Source organism: Staurois parvus, unplaced genomic scaffold (genome assembly GCF_062004578.1).
Source record: "Staurois parvus isolate SC_StPar_1 unplaced genomic scaffold, SC_StPar_1.0 ptg000549l, whole genome shotgun sequence".
Lineage (NCBI taxonomy): Eukaryota > Metazoa > Chordata > Amphibia > Anura > Ranidae > Staurois > Staurois parvus.
This window is the reverse complement of record NW_028318345.1, coordinates 341,217-362,877: the sequence shown is the minus strand read 5'-3', so window position 1 is coordinate 362,877 and position 21,661 is coordinate 341,217. Positions and strand designations below refer to the sequence as shown.

Genomic DNA, 21,661 nt, shown 5'->3' with positions numbered 1-21,661 from the left:
ACAATCAGCATTAATTTTTTAGATTGCATCCATTCTTTGACTAAGATGTTGTAAAATGCTGGGGAAGAGTACCAGAACATAAAAGAATTACATAAAGAGGACTGTCATGTCAATGAAGTTGAGGGTGTGAAATTGTCCATTTAAATTTCTTATACTTACCTATAAGACTGCAGAATGTCAATGATGCCCATGAAAAGAAGTACCCGTTCACCTCTGTGGTTTTTCGCAGGAATGCCACCCATCCTATAAAATTTTAAATAACATTAACCCAGCATGCTGTTATATGTAAATCATACAAAAATATATTGACATTTATAAAACTGGTGTTTATTGCAGTATACTAAAAATATATTAATACACTTAAAAAGACATCCAGTTAAAATAATATTTCATTTTGGGTAACAGATGATGCTCATCTCTGCAGCCTCTGCTTAGATCCAGCACTGAAAAGTTTGCTTGGTGATTCTTTTTAGATGCTGTCTACTCTGACTAGATAGGGGAAACACCTAACTCCAGGGCAGCAATTCTAAACCACAGGGCTATAAAATTAATTAATACAATTAATAAGGTCACTGTTTGCCTCCCGTAAAGTAATACACAACCTGGTGGACTCAGAACTAGGATTTTGCAATCCTTCCAGGATCTCCAAAGTGTTTATGATCCTCCTAAACAAGCTTTCTACGGACACTTGCAAATTCGTCATTATGCCCAATCTTTGACTACCTCCCTTCAATTTTCCAAACTGATTTGAGAAAATTTACTTGAATGGCCCATCAAGCAAGGGCTAATATCTCAATTATATAAAGTGCTGGTTTCTTTGCCCTCCCATCCCCCTCCAAAACACCTCTATATGCAGAAATGGGAACAAATTCTAAGAAAAGAGCTACCTTTTAAAAGCTGGCAAACAATTTGGACTCAGGCAGCTAAGAGCTCAATCTGCACTTTATACAAAGAAAATCAATATAAGATACTTTTTAATTGTTATTACATTCTAGATAAGCTACACTCCATATATCCTTCCAGAGATAACAGATGCTGGAGATGTAAGAATAGTCTTGGAATATATCAAACATATCTATTGGTCTTGCCCATTTATCAAACCTTACTGGCAAAGTATCCATGCCCTTAGTCATCAAATATTTGGCTCCTGGATCCCATTTACACCTAAAACCTAATTCTTGGGTTTACCCCTCCTGATTTTTTCAAAATGTTCAAATGAATGCTGTCACACATCCTTACAGCGGCTTGGTGTCTAGTTGCCCTTAAGTGGAAACAACATGAGCCTCCCTTTTTGATGGAATATTTAAGAGCTGTCCTAAATGACTCATTCGACAAATATAATAGGGGTTGGGATTTGTGGCATACCATGGAGTACCTTCCCTGACTATTCCTAGCAATCACCATAAGCATCTTTTTCTGTTCTGAGATTGGGTGGTGAACCCGCAGATCTCAACAGGCCATAGAGAACATTGAAAATTTTCATTCATTTTCTCTCTTTTATTCTTTCTTCCTCTCCTCCTTCTGCTTCCTTCTTTTCTACATGCACTTTAATTCCTGGTAATCACCTAATATACACTATATTGCCAAAAGTACAAAAGTATTGGGACACCTCCCTTTACACGCACATGAACTATAATGGCACCCCAGTCTTAGTCCGTAGGGTTCAATATTGACTTGGTCTACCCTTTGCAGCTATAACAGCTTCAACCCTTCTGGGAAGGCTGTCCACAAGGTTTAGGAGTGTGTCTATGGGAAGGTTTGACCTTTCTTCCAGAAGCGCATTTGTGAGGTCAGACACTGATGTTGGACGAGAAGGCCTGGCTCGCAGTCTCCACTCTAATTCATCCCAAAGGTGTTCTATTGGGTTGAGATCAGGACTGTGCAGGCGAGTCAAGTTCCTCCACAAAATTGGGAGCATGAAATTGTCCACAATGTCTTCGTATACTGATGCCTTAAGAGTTCCCTTCACTGGAACTAAGGGGCCAAGCCCAACCCTTGAAAAACAGCCCCACACCATAATCCCTCCTCCACCAAAATTTACACTTGGCACAATACAGACAGGCAAGTACCATTCTCCTGGCAACCGCCAAACCCAGACATGTCCATTGGATTTGCCAGACAGAGAAGCATGATTCGTCACTCCAGAGAACACGTCTCCACTACTCTAGAGTCCAGTGGTGGTGTGCTTTACACCACTGCATCCGACGCTTTTCATTGCACTTGGCAATGTAAGACTTGGATGTAGCTGCTCATCCATGGAAACCCATTCCATGAAGCTCTCTACACACTGTTGTTGTGCTAATCTAAAGGCCACACGAACTTTGGAGGTCTTTAGATATTGACTCTGCAGACAGTTGGTGACTTCTGCGCACTGTGCGCTTCAGCATGCTCTGACCCCATTCTGTCATTTTACGTTGCCTAACACTTCGTGGCTGAGTTGCTGTTGTTCCCAGTTGCTTTCACTTTGTTATAATACCACTAACAGTTGACCATGGAATATTTAGTAGTAAGGAAATTTGATGGATGGACTTTTTGCTCACGTGGCAACCTATCATGATACTATTCTTAAATTAACTGAGCTCCTGACAGCGACCTATGCTTTCAAATGTTTGTAGAAGCAGTCTGCATGCCTAGGTGCTTGATTTTATACACCTGTGGCCATGGAGGTAATTGGAACACCTGAATCCAATGATTTGGAGGGGTGTCCTAATACTTTTGGCAATATAGTGTAATTTCGATTGCCGATTTAGTACTTAGCTGCTTGCTGTGCTGTACGCACCCCAACCATGCCTTCAATTCAATTCACCATTTTCCATTAAGTCACTTGTCTCTGTACACATATCTCTTTCTGTGTTATAATATGTCTTTGTGTGGTGTTGCCCAACTTTTATACCCTACTGTGTACCAGTCCTCCAGTTGAGTATTGAAAGACACTTTGGAGTATGCTCTCTTTCTCTCTTTCTAGGAAGCGTTGCCTAACTGAAATCTTTTTCACTTGACATATATTGTGGTTTTCTCTTTCCTTTTTCTGAAAATTTCTTCAATAAATAGGACAGTTTAAAAAAAAATCTATTACCCAAAAAATCTATTATCTAACTTCAGCTAGTTCAATTACGCTTTGGCAATAAAACTTGGAAGATGATTGGTGTCTTTGCAGAGTCACACCAGATTTTTCACTCTCTCGTTTTAGTAAATAAACCTCCATGTGTCTCAAGAACATGGGCAATAAAAGGTACAATTTAATATAATGTGAAAGCAGGCACATTATAAACAAAATTAGTCTAATATAACTACAGATATGTGCACATAAAGTAGTTTATGAGTATAATATACACAATGTTCCCCCAGCAGCAAAGTATGCAGTAGTTATCACTTAAAGGTAGCCTATGTTTATGGTATCTACTAGTCTTCTTTTAACTAGCACTACTGAATTAATAATATTACCTTTTCCTTGTTGCAAGGCATATTACTGAATAAGGCAATATTTTCTTTTCCCAGAAACTTGGATCAGTAAAGAAGCTATTCATACTACACACTTATGCCATGGTGTTGAACAAGCTTTTGATACTTTGCTATTCATAAATTGCAGTTAAGAGTTTCAAGTATTGCAAAATTATATCATATATTGTCAAACATGCTTTTTGGTAAGAAGTAATGTTGCTTAAAATAAAGTTTTCAAAATTTTAAATAATTTCATATATGACTTACGTGTCTTCGCTAATAACAGTGTCAACAGCTTTTCCTGGTCCTTGTATAGACTCCAGTGCCGTGGAATACAGAACTTTTTGCACTGACGGCCGCTTGTTGTCTATGGAATACTGAGATGTCTCTCCTTCCTTGGATTCTTTGGATGCATGGTCAAGTACATGAATGCCAAGTAGTAAACTGTAGTCCATGATTTTGAAACTTTCTAGTACCTGTCCAACACAGGCATACATATTTATATTATACACATAGAATAAATCAGTCAAATTAGGAGGTGTCTTAGCCTTAGCTAATCACAACTAGTCAAAGGTTGCTTTATAAATAGCAGGGCATACATTGCAAATAAAGTTGTTACATTGGTAGATACACACCAAGAAAAACATGTAATATACTATTTGTGCCAAAACATCATAAACATGTTCTGTGTGTAATGCTGGAAAAAGAATATGCTACAAAGAAGGCTGAGTAACTACAGTAGTTGCTCTTGCACGCAATGACCACATGGTGCACTGCAGTCAACAGACCAGCATAGTAACTGCATATTTGCATATTGTTTTCCATGGACAGACTTAGGCTGGTCATACATTATATAATTTTCTTGAGATTTTTGGTTTAGATTTACCAAAAACCATATAATATGAGGTCAAACCTAACACTTTCAATTGTATCCAATTAGGCAGGCTCTTGCACTACATAGTTGAAGGTAAATCTAAAGGAAATTGGGCAGAAAATTATATATTAAATATAGTGTATGGCCAGCCTTAGGTCTTCAAGATTTGCCTCTGTATTTTTTGTATCTCAACATTTTCCAGGAGCTTCTTCTGAGCTAGTGTTCTCTAGATTTTTAGTAAAAAAAACCAAAACAAAATGACAGAAGACCGTTTTGAACTCAATCAAGTGGCAAATACATTTGGTATGGAAATCTACTTTAAAGTGAACTTGTACTCAATTGTTAACATAAACCTATATTAACAGTCTTGCTGGGATGAACAAGTAAAAAAGTGATAGCATGGATGAAATACCTACCATTCAATGATGCTCACCTGTGTGAAAACCTAGCTGCTTGGCTATAGGATCTTTACTAAAGAAGAGGATCAGAGGAACTGACTGGTTTTCTTCTTAGACATAGTCAGTTTACTCATTCAAGGTGTTAGCTGGTGTTGGAGTATAGAGGGAGCAGTGGTGTCACATCATCCATCAAGTGACTATGCTAGGACCTAGTGATTCCCAGCTAGAAATGAGCATTTTCAAACTGGAGGAGATCATATGTCTCCCCATAACTAGACACATTGAGTAAGTTGAACTGGCTCAGGTAGGGGAAAGAGTAGCAGGGGGTTGCAGGAGAGGAGAGTATCAATGGGGGAGATTTACCAAAACTGGTGAGAATCGGAATCTGGTGCAGCTGGATGTGGTAACCAATCAACTTCTAACCTCAGCTTGTTCAATTAGGCTTTATCAATAAAACCTGGAAGCTGATTGGTTTCTATGCAGAGCTGCCCCAGATTTTGCACTCTCCAACTTTAGTAAATCAACCCCAATGTGTCGCCGGAGGGAGGGAAATTCACAGACACAATCATTTTGCCTTAAATGGCCATGGTGACAGTGTATCCTTAGAAAGGAGATTGTTTAAACAAATACCTCTACCTTCACATATGTGGTCAGCAATAAAGGGAGCCACTGTATAAAAAGCAAGCTTTTCATCCCTTCTATTATTGTTTATCGAGCTAAACTATTAACATGGATCTATGTTAACATTTGAGTATGTATCCATTTTAGGCTTTTATGAAGAATGTACGTAAGGTTAAAACTAAACAGCACCGGGAGCTATTCTAATTTCATGCTCCTAAGCAACTCTTGTTGGCAATCACTTTATCCATAACACACTGGCCAATATGAGGTAATGCCGTCAGCAACAAGCATGAGATTAAAATCTCCCTAAACTGAAGACATACAGTTATACACAGTTGAAATACACATATGAAATTCAAAGCATTTGCAATACTGTGTGGTAAGTCTTGTGATCCTAACACCTCTATAAAACAACACAGGTAAGTGACCTCCCTTGTCTGTCCTTTAGGCCTGGCTCACACCTACGTGTTTTTAGTGCTTTTTGCAGAAACTCACTACAGTCCATTTAACATGGTTTCCTATGGGACACGTTCACTTCTATGTGTGCTCAGCTGCTGCATTTTTGGATAGGTGTGAACCAGGCCTTATTGAAGCTTTACAGCTTGGTCACCAACCCAGTCCCAGACTGCTGACTGAACAATGAAGATGCATCACCATACAACTCTATCACCCTTCAGCAGGGTTTCTCAACCAGGGTTCTGTGGAACCCTAGGGTTCCTCCAGAGGTTGCTAGGGGTTCCTCAGGCAATAAGCAATTTCGACCTTTCATATAAGTTCCTACTGACAACAATGCTCTTTTTATCTATTTGTAAAGGGGGAATTCTTCCCAGTGATCACAACTGTAAGGAGCATTCTTTCCACTGACCATCACACTAATGTACTGTGAGCTGTAAATATAATAATTAATAGCAGGGGTTCCCTGAAGCCAAAAAAATATTTCAAGGGTTCCTCCATGTAAAAAAGGTTGAAAAAGGATGCTCTACAGTCTCATTCTACAAATAGGATACCAATGTTAGATGACAGCATTGTACAATGCAGTACAGCCTGACTGGCTCACAGTTTTGGGCTTTATCTCCCAGTCTAAAACCCGCTGAAGGACTGAACCATCACATCATTAACAGATTAGGTCATATCTGGTCATTAGAAAGGAGGACATGCTACTGAATCTAAGGCCTTGCCTACACAGGCATACTTAAGCATATATTCATGTGCAGGGCAGTTTTTACCTGCACAAGATACAGAGGTGTTCTGTGCATCCGCATGCAAGCAGTCCCATTCATTTCTATCGTGATGAAACAGCTGCACAAATACAGTCGCTTCTTCCAATCTGTCATCCAAGCAGGTACAAGTGGCACGTGTCCCCAAATGCAAACAGTGTGAGTTCGGGGACACACACCACATGCATGTCAAATCAAGAGCAGCGGCTGTGTATGTGCAGGCGCTGCAACCCAATAGGCATGAATGGGACTGCACGTGAATGCACGAAACACCTGCGCATCCTGTGCTTGCGCACACGGCCCTTCACACTGATGAACATTTAGGTATGCCAACATGAATGACGCCTAACATTACAGATATTTAATATTGCAGTAGATTTCTACTGTTATAAGGAATCCTCATACCCCATAAATACTGAAAAGAAATAAGAACTAATGAGAACTAAGTTGAAAGGGGTATTTTATATCTGCCTCCAATTTAGTTTTAGGCCTTTTTTGATTGTTAGGAATTAGAAGGCCACCAATTCCAAAAAAAAGGAAGCAAGATTTTTGTTTGCACTGAACGATTATTGCAAATGCATCTTTACAGTATTCACAGCCAAGTTTACATTCCATGCTTCTTCTGTAGTAAACCAAACCCACAGACTTGTATTATGGGCAGGGTCAGTAAAGCGCAGTCTATACATCTCGACTACCGATTGACAACCAGTCTGTTGGAAAATTTCTACTCCATCAGTGCTGCCGGCTATAGCTGGCAGCACTGATCAGTGTATTCTGAAGATGTGGAAGGCCCCCTGCTTTTAGAATACAAAGGCACAGCAGAAGGATTCCCCCATCCAAATGTGTGGATGGGGGAATCAATAATTTTTTTCCGTTAAGCTTGCTAGTTCAACTAAAATCAACATTTAATAAGATAACATAAACATATATTAGCAAACCTGTAAGAAAAATCACAATTTTTTACCCTAGGCAACAACTACTTATATACTGTAGTTCAAATACATCTATGATTACTGTTTAACCTGCCAAAGGAGTTTTAATAATTATTGTAATGGACACACCTCTGCTAGTCAGTAAGATTGCTTTGTTAGCTCCTACTTTAGCGTTCTACTTCCGAAGTACCCATTGACACCAGTATGAGCACATGCGTTGTTACCCTTTTTAACTTCATCTATTATAAATGTATTCAACTTTACACAATGCTGTGCGTTGCAGTGTAGTTTATCACAACAGGCTTCATAAAAATTAATCCTGTCCTACATTATTTTGGTGCACACCAGCATAGCTCATTGGTGTGAACTGAAACAACAGGGCACATTGGAATAAATAAACATGCAGCGCTGATCATGAAAGATAATAAAATCACATAGAAATAAAACGTAGGTAATGAGTCCCATACAATATAAAAATGGATCACAGTAAATTAAAATCCAAACAGCATCAATGACAATATATGTAAACAAACGCTTAATAGCGTTGCAAATAATGACGTGAAAAAAAGTCCCAACTTGACATCATAAAGTGCATATGGATTGCACTAACTAGAAAGCGCAAATTAATGCGCATTTGAGTGAATCAAGACCAACTTCTGGTCATCAGCATCTGGGAAATGGAAACAATGGGGGTCATCTGGCAAGCGTCAGCTAGGCAGGTAGCACACCATCAGGGTCTCCAGGCACCAGGAATACACTCTCTCACCAGCAGGGGGAACCAGGCACACAGGCAATGCAGAAGTCACCAGGGTTTGCCTTGGGGGGGCTCGTAATAAACGAGCCAAACAGAGAAGATTCCAATAGTGTAGTAGTTTATTTAAACAAATAGGGGTGATGACAGAGTAGAATGTACACTCACATGTAGGTGAATGGTGGTAACAAAATAGCCAGAATGGCCGCTGGCCGACCACATGGGCCGTGCGGAGTGGCGTCACAGGGTCAGGGCACCTGACTTACGCGTTTCGTGCCCGTGCACGTTGCCTTGTCTATGCGTTGGGCATAAGATGTGAATGGGCCCTAACTGTTTCTAGGATCTACTCCCTGGCGCAGATAATGATGGCAATTCATTTTCCTATGAGTAGTCTGGAGCTAAAGACGTGACACAATGATGAACCAAGAAACAAATGTGCCCCGTCTAGCTGTTTATGTAGCAGAGGTGTGTAATTCAAACAGTTTCTTGTATAGAAATACAACTCATTTAGTAGGAAATATACAGTATGTATGTAATTTAAATGTGTGTATAGCTGTTTACCTGGTGTTCTGTTTTATAATAAACATTGCAATAAGAACACAAAGGGGGCTATTTACTAAAACTGAGTGCACAATCTGGTGTAACTCTGCATAGAAACCAATCAGCTTCCAGGGTTTATTGCAAAGCTTAACTGAACAATCTGAAGCTAGAAAATGATTGGCTACCATGCACCAGATTCTGAGTGCACCGGTCTTAGTAAATCTCCCCCAAAGCGTGTGCTGACAGAAACTATACTTTGCCTTTAAATTCAGAATAAGCAAATATTGTCTAAAGACAAGAGACATGTACTGTATTCCTATTTGGTGCACTTTGTATATTTCTTCCAGATCTGTGCAGTAATCAAGCATGAAAGTTTGCCTCTATGCAGAAGTCTCCTGTAATAAAGACCAGTCACTGCTGCTCTCTCTCCTTGTGCAGGGTGATTGGTCTTGTCTCCGCCCCCTCCTGTAGTTTTCTACAGGAAGCAGGTAGTGAGTGGACCTGCTGGGTCCCTCCAACAGCTGTGCTCTCTACAAAATGTATGTGCAACATAGTGTCACTGCTACTTTCACAAGGTAAAAACCGGGTTTGCAAAGGCCTTTAGTGTACAGCAAGTGGATTTATATCCTTTATGACTATTGAGGAATAAATGTAAGTGGGCATTTTTGTGTCCAGAGTTAAGTTCCAATATGAGTCCACACAGTGTGGTTGGGTGTGTGTCACACTAAACATCTTCATGTGTGCATGCCATGTCTACTGATCTCTTGTATAAACACAGGTGTGGCTAAGTCACTGCTTGACCAACTGTTAACTCAACAGTGTACAGCCTTAACTACTCGTGAAATATTTCTGAGCATACATAAAACTTTTTGCTGCCAACTGCTTCAGATGGAATGAATATACTGTAAATAAGGCGCTGGTCAACAAGGGATCAAATCTTGTCCACCCAACCAAATCAAATCTTACGCTAGAGGACAGTGCTCTCATGCTGAAAATCATTTGCTTTTGAATGTTATTTCAGTTACCTTCTAGTCTTAGGCATGTTTCTGTAGCGCTGGCATTTTAAAGAATGAAAATTCAGAATGAGTTCCTGATATGGATGTTTGTTATTCAAATAAGGATCGTGCTGTATTTCCACCTCATTTTCATTTGGGTGGAAAATATAAAAAGTCTGTATATCAAAGTAGGCTAGTATCTCGAAATGAGCTCTGTGCCAATATTTTTGATACATCAAGCAGCACAACTTTAGCCCTGGTTCACATAGACTTTATTGCCAAAAGTATTGGGATGCCTGCCTTTACACGCACATGAACATTAATGGCATCCCAGTCTTAGTCCACAGGGTTCAATATTGAATTGGCCCACCCTTTGCAGCTATAAAAGCTTCAACTCTTCTGGGAAGGCTGTCCACAAGGTTTAGATGTATATCTATGGGAATGTTTGACCATTCTTCCAGAGGCGCATTTGTGAGGTCAGGCACTGATGTCGGACGAGAAGGCCTGGCTCACAGTTTCCATTCTAAATCATCCCAAACGGGTTCTATCGGGTTGTAGGCCAGTCAAGTGCGTCAACCCCAAACTCGCTCATCCATGTCTTTATGGACCTTGCTTTTTGAACTGGTTAAAACAGGAAGGGGCTATCTCCAAACTGTTCCCACAAAGTTGGGAGGATAAAATTATCAAAAATGTCTTGGTATGCTGACACCTTAAGAGTTCCCTTCATTGGAACTAAGGGGCCAAGCCCAACCACTAAAAAACAACCCCACACCATAATCCTCCCCACACCCAGACACGTCCATCAGATTGCCAGACAGAGAAGCATGATTCGTCACTCCAGAGAACACGTCTCCACTGCTCTAGAGTTCAGTGTTGGCATGCTTTACACCACTGCATCCGACACTTTGCATTGTACTTGGTGATGTAAGGCTTGGATGCAGCTGCTCACCCATGGAAACCCATTCCATGAAGCTCTCTATGCACTGTTGTTGTGCTAATCTGAAGGCCACACAAAGTTTGAACGTCTCTAGCTATTGACTCTGCAGACATTTGCCGATTTCTGCACACTGCGCGCTTGAGCATGCGCTGACCCCGCTCTGTGATTTTACATGGCTGAGTTGCTGTTGTTTCCAGTTGCTTTCATTTTGTTATAATACCACTAACAGTTGACCGTGGAATATTTAGTAGCAAGGAAATTTCACATATGGGCTTATTGCACAGGTGGCAACCTATCACGGTACCACGCTTGAATTCACTGATAACACCTGAATCCAATGATTTGGAGGGGCGTCCCAATACTTTTGGCAATATAGTGTATGTTTATTTTTGGATGCATTTTTAGTAAGCGGATTCTCATGACCACAAAAAAAGAATGGATTCCTATGTAGGGTGTTCACATATATGTGGTACATCTGCAGTGCATTTTTGCAAAAGGCTATGTGTGAGTTTTAGCAGTGCAATTCAAATTTGCATTGCAATCAAACTCAGCGGGACTCGCATAAGGAGAACTGCATGTGATTTGCACCAGCAGCATCGCAGTACAAAATGGAGCAATTCTGAACCGCAGATGTGTGAACCTAGGCTCATGCAAAGATAAAATTCAACATCTACATATTTATTTTCTAAATGGAGCTCCATAACTGTCCAACATGCGACAAATACGGCAAAGAAGCTCATGCACTTTTTTAAGCTCCAAGTGTATCTGCAATTTTAAAGCATGACACTGTTTGCTACTGTTTTTCTTTTTTGTAAGAACGTTATTGGAATGTTCTCCCTGCAAGTTAAGAGTATAATATGCTAGTATGTATCGCATACGAGCACATTATGAAAAATTTACCTGAAAATAAAGCCCTCCAGCAGTGCGCTGTCACAGGGCTTCCACCTTCCTTCCGTGTTCACGGGATGAGGCCGTTTGACGTCTCTCTTGAGCATGCGCGCGGGAGTCAGGGCGGCAGCATGGCTCTCTCAATGGATGGCGAGCCATCCATTGAGAGCGCAGTGTGCATTGGCTGCTAAAGTAAATATCTCCTAAACGGGGCACATTTGGGAGATATTTACTGTACCTACAGGTAAGCTTTATTATATGCTTACCTCTAGGTATAAATCATTAAAAGGCCTTTACTATCCCTTTAAGTTTTATTCACACAGCAGTGTTGGAATGCTGTGGTTTCTGGCGCAACCTGCTGCACTGCAAAAAAAGTTCTACATGCAGTACTTTTTTTTTCGGCGCACACCACAACAAAGCAATGGCTGAAATGACATGATAGGAAACAAGACAAATTGCCTTGTCTTTGAGTTTGGACTACACCGACCAATGCTTTCCAGAGCATCCGCAAATGATGTCAGTGGCTCCTAACTCTTTTGATCCATCCAGGGTCCAAGGAACTGTACAAATAACTATATGTGACTTTTCTATGAGCAGATACATCAAATTAAATGAAATAAAACCAAAAATTATAAAAATTATATATAAATTAATTAATTATTAATTTGATGTATCTGCTCATAGAAAAGTCACATATATATTGTTAAGCTGGCCTTCAAGGGTGAAGGTAGATCACTTTTCTGGGATATTATAGGTTTAAGTGTTGTGATATAGAAGTATATGTACAAATAACTGTCTCTCCTTTCCGAGTTGTTCTGAGACCTTTGTCTATGTAAATAAGGTTCTGTTTACATTTAGCTTGTCTGTGTCTGCACTGTAACGGTAGACAAGGAGCAAGAACATGAAGGGCATTTGATTCAAGAACCTGAGAACTTGATTTACTAAAATATGAAGTGAGGGTGTGAGTCCACTGAAGTGAACATAAACCATCCAACCTCACACCAGTTGGATTTTGGAAGGGAATGCAGCTTCATGTTTCTGCAATTCATCTAACTTTTTACTTTATTAAGTCAGGCTTGGAACCCCAAATGATAACTTATATGTAATCAGCAGTTGTTGATTGAGTGCATATTAAGTGCCCACTGAAAATATTTTCCTAAGTAATTGTTGTAGTGAACCAATACAAAACTACAGGTGCAGTTTAGGGCTCACCGATGGGAGTGGAAGCGAGGATGGAGCTCATCCCTGCTCCATAAATGTCGATGCTAGGAAAGAAAAGTCCCATTTGCCACACATTTGATGTGTGGCTAACGGGACTTTTTTTTACTCGCATCGATAAATGATGGAGTGACCACTGTCACTGGGGAAGGAAAAGTAGAGGAATTAATTTCCAGAAGGTAAAGACAGCAAAAAAAAAAACCTTGCCACTGTAATGAAAACAAAATAAAACACTCTGGATGGAGTTCCACTTTAAGATGCCCATAACTGATTCTATCCATATTGTACACTAGGTCTTGCGCTCTCCCTAATTTCTTGCAGAGGCCGCAGCTGCTTCTAGAAACCCAAAACAGGTGACAGCAGTGCTATTAGTATGCTTCTCTACTGTCACAATGGAACAGAAATACTCTGCAGGGTCAGGTATTGTACTACACTGGCAGAATATATATTGGCCTATAAAAGCAATAAAGAAACCACATGTGCCCACCAGGAATAGATTAAATTCAAAACTCAATCTGACCATGTCTGGGTTAGTATGCGGTGTGAGGGCGAATGTGAACAATCAGATGTGACTGCACTGAAAGGAAATGAAATATCCCTGAAAGCTGCTTTGGTGCTTTGGTCTATATGAACCACCCACTGTCTAGTTTGATCTGAACTGATAAAGCACAATTTAAATTGTCTTTATTGGATTTAATGTCCCACTTTCCAGCATGCCAATCATTATACATTACAATCCTGGAAAAACCTGTTAGCTTGGATTACTGTTGCTGAAAGGAGATTCAGTTAAGAATAAAAGGATTAAATTGTCCCACAGGTAATAACAGTAACATCTGAATGTACACTGATCAGCCATAACATTATGACCACTGCCATGATGTTCCTTTTCTGCAGTGGTCAGGACCTACCAAAAGTGGTCCAGTAAGGGAAAACCAGCAAACTAGTGACAGGTTCATGGACGGCCAAGGCTCATCGATGCACCTGGGGAGCAAAGGTTAGACGGTTCAGTCCAATCCAATATGAAAGCTACTGTAGATCAAATTGCTGCAAAAAGTCCATGTTGGTTCTGATAAACTGTGTGTTCTGACACCTTTCTATCATATTGTTACTTATGGGGTTACGTAGTTGCAGACTGGTCAGGATGCCCACGCTGACCCTTGTCCACAGACAAAAGCCTCGTAATGGATATGTGAGTAATAGAACTGGACCACACAATGGAAGGTGGCCTGATCTGAAGAATTATATTCTCTTTTACATCATGTAGATGACACCAGGATACACTATGGGAAGAGGGCAAGTCATCAAAAGTTTAAAAGTCTGCTATTGAAGGCTTGGTGCCAGATACCACATCGTACCTTCAGAGGTCTAGTGGAGTCGATGCCTTGATGGGTCAGGGCTGTTTTGGTGGCAAAAGGGGGCCTACTCAATATTAGGTGGGTGATCATAAAGTTAAGGCTGATTGGTGTAAATCTCCATGCTTTTGTCAGCAGTTAAAGAGTTTAAAAAAACAGTTTTATGGAGTGGTTAGTTTACACAGCACTGTAACCATACATTAACACCAAGTGCATGCATTTTCGCATACATTAACTTGTGGGTGTTTTAAGGTGGTACTAAACCTTTAATTGTTTTATAAATAGCAAACATGTTATATTTACCTGTTGTGTGCAATCCTCCTCTTCTGGGGTCCCTTGCTGATGCTCCTGGCTGAGTACCCCCCTCCCTGAGCATGCCGCTTGCTTAGGGAGGTGTTCGTGCAGACTTCCTCCTCCCAACCCCCGCTTCCTGCATCCATTGACAAAGACACTGTGCCCCACCCCCTCATCATAGGATTTGATTGACAGCAACCAAAGGCTCCCATTGCTATCAATCTGCCCTGTGAGGAGGGAGAGAGAGGAGAGAGCTGGTAAGTAGAGAGGTAAGTATAAGGAGGGGGGCTGGGAGAAGGGGGATTTTGGACATAAGGTTTTATACCTTAATACATTCTCTGCATTAAGTAAAAAACCTTCTAAGGCTTTAAAACCACTTTAAGGCTTCTTTAAACCAGATCAGGGCCACATAAAGCTCTCAGGAGCCTAAAGGGACAGAGTTACTAGAGTTTTACACCTTTCACAATCCACTCTTCCTACACTCAAAGCCACACCCCTTTTGCATTGATTAAGGCTGAACTCTGAGATAAGCAAGTATTGTCTAAATTCAAGAGGCAAGTGTATTCTTACTTGAAGTCTTTGTATATTTCTTCCAGATCTATGCAGTAATCAAAAGTAAAACTTAGCTTCTATGCAGAAGCTTCCTGTAATAAAGACCACTCATTGCTGATCTCTCTCCTTGTCCTGGGTGTCTGATCTTGTATCCACCCTTTCTATAGTGTTCTGTAGGTAGCCTGTGGTGGGAGAAGCCTGCTGGGTCCCTCCCACAGCTCTGTTCTCTGCACAGACTATATACAGCACAGTGATGATGTCACATACAAGGTGATATCTGGATTTGTGTTGTTTATGGCTATTGAGGAATAACCAGTACATTATGTAAATGAAGGTTTTTGTACCAGTAGATCAGCGTTACTTCTACAGTAGCTCCGTAAGTATGCTACAATATACAGCAGGGCTTAAAATTTCAAGTCCTGAGCTACTAACCAGGCCTTAGAGTTACTCACCACCAACAAACACACAAACAGAGACACATGTACACACACACACAGACATGTACATACACACACAGAAGCATGTACACACACGCACAGAGACACATGTACACACAAGCACATACAGACACATATATACACACAGATACATGTACATACACAGAAATACACACGCACAGACACATGTACATACAGACACATGTACACACAGACACGTGTACGTACATACACACACACACACGTACACACACACAGGCACATGTACACACACACATACATGTACATACACGCAGACACATGTACAGATACACAGACACATAAAAAGTTGCAGTACTTCATTGTTCACTCACAAATCCAGGTACTGCACTCTAGGGGGAGGCAGAGAGCAGAGCACACACTCCTTGCTTTGCTTTCACTGCGCTCAGCTATTGAGCAGTCTGACGGCTCCCAGTGCCAATGACAGATCCGGCCTGAGGTCCGAGCCTGCTCAGCAAGACAGCCCTGGGGGACACAATCGCCCCCACCATAATTCCCACTCGCCATTGGCGAGCAGGCTAGTGGAAATTTCAAGCCCTGATATACAGTATATGTTTTTATCACTATTGTCTTACTGTGACAGAATACTTTTTTTTTTTTATTCTCTTCTATAGGATTATAGATGTTTCCTATCTTAATGGTTTAGAGCACTCACTACCTCTACATCTTCTAACTATTATTCAGAAGAAGAATAATCCTGTCTTTTCTCAAGCAAGCAACCTACATCATGCTTGCTTCTAATCCCTTTGACAGTCTTCTGGTCTATGCCCACTTATGAGCATAGACCATAGGCAACACAGTGGCTAAGTGGTTAGCACTTCCACCTAGCAGCACTAGAATCGTCAGTTTGGCGCTCTACCACATCACTACCTACCTGCAGTTTGCATGTTCTACCCGTGCCTGCATGAGTTTCCTCCCACACTCCAAAGGCATGCTGCTAGGTTAAATGGCCCTAGTATATGTATGTATGAATGTGAGGTGGGGATCTTACTTTGTAAGCTCCTTGAGGGCAGGGGCTGATGTGAATGTGAATGTACAATATATGTAAAGCTCTGTTTAAACTGACAGTGCTATATAAATAAATATCCTCTTTTCATGTTTTTAGGTCTTTTCACTGTCTGTGTGCCCAATGACAGGATTTTCCTTCCTCCCTGTCCCGATAATGGGTATCTGAATTAGAATCTTCCATTAAAGGAATAATTCACAATTTGAGAAGCACAATATACAGCTTTTATATATAACAGCTCGCCAAATGGAAAAAAATGCAATTTATTACCAACATCTAAAAGGTTGAACATTATATAATGTTGTATACTATAGCATATACAAGACAAAAGTGACGTCACACTCCAAATTTCTTCTCACTGCAATAAACTTTATTCAGCTACGGGATTGTGGACATCTCCTTCTGATGCATTCCAACAAAGCATTTATTTGAAAATTCACTTTGTGAGTGAAATGCATCAAGGATGGATTATTCATGATTTTGTAGTTAAATAAAGTTCATTGCCGTAAGGAGAAGTTCAGAGTGTGGACTTCACCTGATGCTGAACATGCTGGAGATATAAGAGAGGAATGGTGGGTTATGTATAGTATTGCACACTATTTTAGGTGTGTATGTATTTATGTGTATGTGTATGTATATATATATATATATATATATATATAAAATATCCACTAATCTATTTTTTGCTGTGTACCACTGAGGAAATTTCTCTTTACTTCCTGTCTCAGATATGCAACAGCAAGGTAAAGGAAATCTCCAAAAGTGAGATGAATTTACCTCTGAGCCCCAGTGCACACAGATGCAAAAAAACACTTTGACCAGAGATGCACTGTAGCCTCCCTAGTGGTCTGATTATGTCAGTATTTCTGTGCTCAAAGCGGTACATTTTTTTGCATGGAAATATGTATTTTTTTTATTGTAGGCCTATGATTTTTAGGTATAACTCACTGAAATCTGTCCGAACAAGAGTCTAGTAAACATCCCGGGTATGTTAACCACTTGCCTACAGGGCACTTATACCCCCTTCCTGCCCAGGCCAATTTCCAGCACTGTCACACTTTGAATGACAATTGCGCGGTCATGCAACACTGTACCCATATGACATTTTTATAATTTTTTTGTGACAGATAGAGCTTTATTTTGGTGATATTTAATCACCTCTGGGTTTTTTATTTTTTTCTTAAACAAACCAAAAACCACTGAAATTTTTTTATAAAAAAAGTTTTTGTTATAAAATTTTGTAAATAAGTGATTTTTCTCCTTCACTGACATGTGCTAATGAGGCTGTAGTGATGGGCACTGATAGGCTGCACTGATGGACATTGACAGGTGGCACTGATGAGGAGGCACTGGTAGGTGGCACTGATAGGCATTGACAGGCATCACTGATGGGCACTGAAAGGCAGCACTCATATATGGCACTGATAGGAGGCACTGATAGGCGGCACTGACTGGCACTGATAGGCAGCACTGACAGGCGGCACTGACTGGCACTGATAGGTGGTACTGTTTGGCAGCACTGATAGGTGACACTGACTGGCATTGATAGTTGGCACTGACTGGCACTGATGGCTGACACTGAAAGGCAGCTCAGATGGGCACTGATATGTGGCATTGATGTGCACTGGTAGGCACTGAAATGTGGCACTGATGGGCACTGGCAGGTGGCATGGATGAGCACTGACAGCTGGCTCTGATGGACACTGACAGGTGGCACTGCTGGGGCTACACAGATCATCAGAGCATACTGATCATCAGTGCCCTGATGATCAGTGCACATGTCATCTCTGAGGGATGCCGATTACGGGCTCTCCTCTCGAGCTGTCAGCGCGACAGCTCGTGAGGAGAGGACTGCCAATAACCGGCATTTCCCTGTTTACATGTGATTAGCTGTGATTGGACACAGCTGATCACATGACTGAGCCAACATCTTCGGCTCTTTCCATTGATCAGTGATCCGCTGTGTCCGAGGGACACAGAGCACCGCCGATTGCCGCGCTGCGCGCTCCTGGAGCCACGCATGCGCAGTTAGAATGGGAGGACGTCATATGACGTCATCCCAGAACAAGAGAACCACCTTGCGCCCGTCATTGTACTATGGTGGTTAAAATTTCAAACACGAAATCATAAATTGTAATTTAATAAATAATCATAAAAATTAATATAATAATAAATTTAATTCAATAATATAATCAAACAAAAAACACTGAAATTTGAAACATAGCGCCAAGTTCGCACATCACTGATCTTAGTCGCAAAATCGTTTTTAGTATCTGATGACGAATTTCCCCACAAATCATTATCACTCAATTCTGCAAGTAGTTCTAATTTACTATCACTGTTCTCTAGCTGGTCTAAAACCGCTTTTGACCAAAAGGGAAGCTTTTTGGACGCCATGGACATTTCTCAGTTTCCAGGCAGAAAGAACAGTAAAAATGCAGGCAGGGCACAGGACAAAGCACTCGGCACAAAATGTATGTGAAATGGTTTGATACAGTAATGTTATACTATGTGAATTTAGTGTATTTAGTGAATGTTACTTTTTCACGTTTTCAAATTTCCCGCCGTTCCGTCCCCGTACGTCCCGACGTCGCAGGCAACGGAACCCGAAAGACAGATGCCGGCATTGGCTGGAGGACATTGCCGGGGACACTGCAGGAGGGACATCGCGGGAGCGCAGGACAAGGTAAGTGCAGAAGAGATCCCGAAGCAACGCTGCAAGGTATTCCCGAGTGTAGCCCGGGGTTACCGCTTGTGGTGATGAAACTTTACCGCGAGCTACACTCGGGAATACCTCCAGGGAGGTTAATGCTTGCCTGTTATTCAACAGTTCCACTTAAAAATAATCAAGCCCTTAAGGCCCACCTTATGGTATGTCACCATGCATGGTAAACGTCCTTCAGTGGCTAAGACTGCAGAGATTATGGGATGGACTGGAATGGTTCACTGACCCTAGGTCTGGAGACAGCAGATTCCAGCATTATACATAGGATGCAGTTTTTTTCATGTATGGCAGGCAAGGTAACTATAAGCTAGATAAGGGAGCTTCAAAGCATCTTCAATTCTGTTTCTGCAGCTCTGGCCTACCCTCCACCAGAAACTTACTTTTTTAAATTTACATACACATTTGTGTGTATTTTGCATAAACTGTGAAGAATCCAATTCAACTGACTTAAAAATGCAGGAAAATACAGATCAAGATAAGAAAACATCAGCTTGTAGGAATTTCTTCCCAGTCCATTGCCTGAACTGGAAAATGTAGCAAAACATATGTCCACACACTTGGTGAAAATGAAGTACTAAGAGATTGTAACAGTAGTACATGCACATCATATCTGTGTTGATGTACACTGCAAAATGCATTAAATGATGTGTAAAAAAGCTGTTATGTACACACATAAGAAAACTCTGATAACATTTTTCAGTGCACTGTAGTGTGCTTTTTTTTAGATGAGTTTGGACCTAATACTGTGTGATGAGTGCATGTGATTACAGAAGTCTACAAAATGCATTGTACACACTGTAAAACCTCTTCTGATGTATCTGAAAAACACAATATGGGAAACTAAATTGCACGATGAAAGACAAAATGTGTATTCTAGTTTCAGAATCAAACCATGTGAGTAATTCAGAAGCAGTTATAGAAATACATGTGTTTACATACTTTTATATGCCTTCTCAAATATATAGAAGCAATTGCATAATTTTAGGTAAAACCTTAACTCAATTCAACAAGAATCTTTGTTTCAGATAAGTAGCTACTGGTATAAGACATCTCGGTTTGTGTTCAAACATGAGGCATGTAGCATGGCACTGCACAGATTAGTGCATGACCTCTGTCTGTAGTCTAATAACTGCCACTTCCTGTGAAGAAACTACATATCCCACAATCCCTGGGTCTCTCAGTCTAGTGCTCTGCAGGTGAAAGCTAGTAATTTTACCTAACAAGGGCAGAGCAATTAACAGAGAGCTCACTGCTTCATCACATTAGTGCTCCCATATTTGTGATCGGAGGAAATGGCAAGGCATGCACTGGATGCTATGTGACCAGGAACAAGAAGTTGCTTGTCCCTTGGTGAACAGACCAGGTTAGCTCTAGCAAACCATGGAGATAGGGGGATCAATCAGCCTTGACACTACATACTACATGCATGTGAGCCCATCTTTACGAGGTAAGACAGACGACAACAGGGAACACAATTACACTAATATCTAGTTAAACCGGCAAAAACTTCTGAAAGTGTACAATGCTTATAACAAAAACAAAACTGCAGGTATGTGTCTTTTGTATCTGCCTGAACTTCAGAATTTACTATGAATACCTAAACAAGACTTGGAAAAGTAAACTGATTGTAAAGGTACAATTAAAAAAAGAAATAACAAAAACATCATGCTTATCTACTCTGTGCAATTATTTTGCACAGAGTAGCCCCGATCCTCTTCGTCTCGAGGCCCCAGCTGGAACTCCTGGATAATCCCCCCCATTGCAAGCTGCTTGCATGGTCGTTCCTGAGCCCCACTCAGTGTGTCCATAAGACACACACACAATGTGGTTCAGCCCTGCCCCCCCATCCTCACTGGCTGTGATTGACAGCAGCAGGAGCCAGACCTGGGAGAGCTGCTGCTCTTGTGCACATTGCTGGATCAAGTTCAAGCTCAGGTATACACTAAATTGCCAAAAGTCTTGGGACACTCCTCCAAATCATTGGATTCAGGTGTTCCAGTCACCTCCATGGCCACAGGTGTAAAAAATCAAGCACCTAGGCATGCAGACTGCTTCTACAAACATTTGTGAAAGAATGGCTCGCTCTCAGTAGCTCAGTGAATTCAAGCGTGGTACCGTGATAGGTTGCCACCTGTGCACTATCACTGTTCTCTAGCTGGTCTAAAACCGCTTTTGACCTAAATGGACGTTTTTTGGACGCCATGGACATTTCTCAGTTTCCAGGCAGAAAGAACAGTAAAAATCAGGCAGGGCACAGGACAAAGCAGTAGGGACAAAATGTATGTGAAATGGTTTGATACAGTAATGTTTTACTATGTTATGTTAGTGAATTTAGTGAATGTCACTTTTTGTCATTTTCAAATTTCCCACCATTCTGTCCCCATACGTCCCGACGCTCACAGGAGAAGGAACCCAGATGACAGATGGAGGACATTACAGGGGAC

At 40.9% G+C, this 21,661-nt stretch overlaps 1 protein-coding gene across 5 annotated transcripts in view; it reads right to left on the bottom strand.

Annotated features, from left to right (window-relative positions):
• The window catches only part of PIP5K1B (phosphatidylinositol-4-phosphate 5-kinase type 1 beta), a 207,046-nt gene that overhangs the window by 43,115 nt on the left and 142,270 nt on the right, over positions 1 to 21,661 (bottom strand). For all 5 annotated transcript variants that reach the window (XM_089691041.1, XM_089691042.1, XM_089691043.1 and 2 more), the window contains 2 exons: positions 3,709 to 3,917; positions 160 to 243 (listed from right to left, as the gene is read on the bottom strand). In XM_089691041.1, coding sequence (XP_089547167.1) covers positions 160 to 243; positions 3,709 to 3,917 — 293 coding nt within the window. The remainder of the gene's footprint in view (positions 1 to 159; positions 244 to 3,708; positions 3,918 to 21,661) is intronic.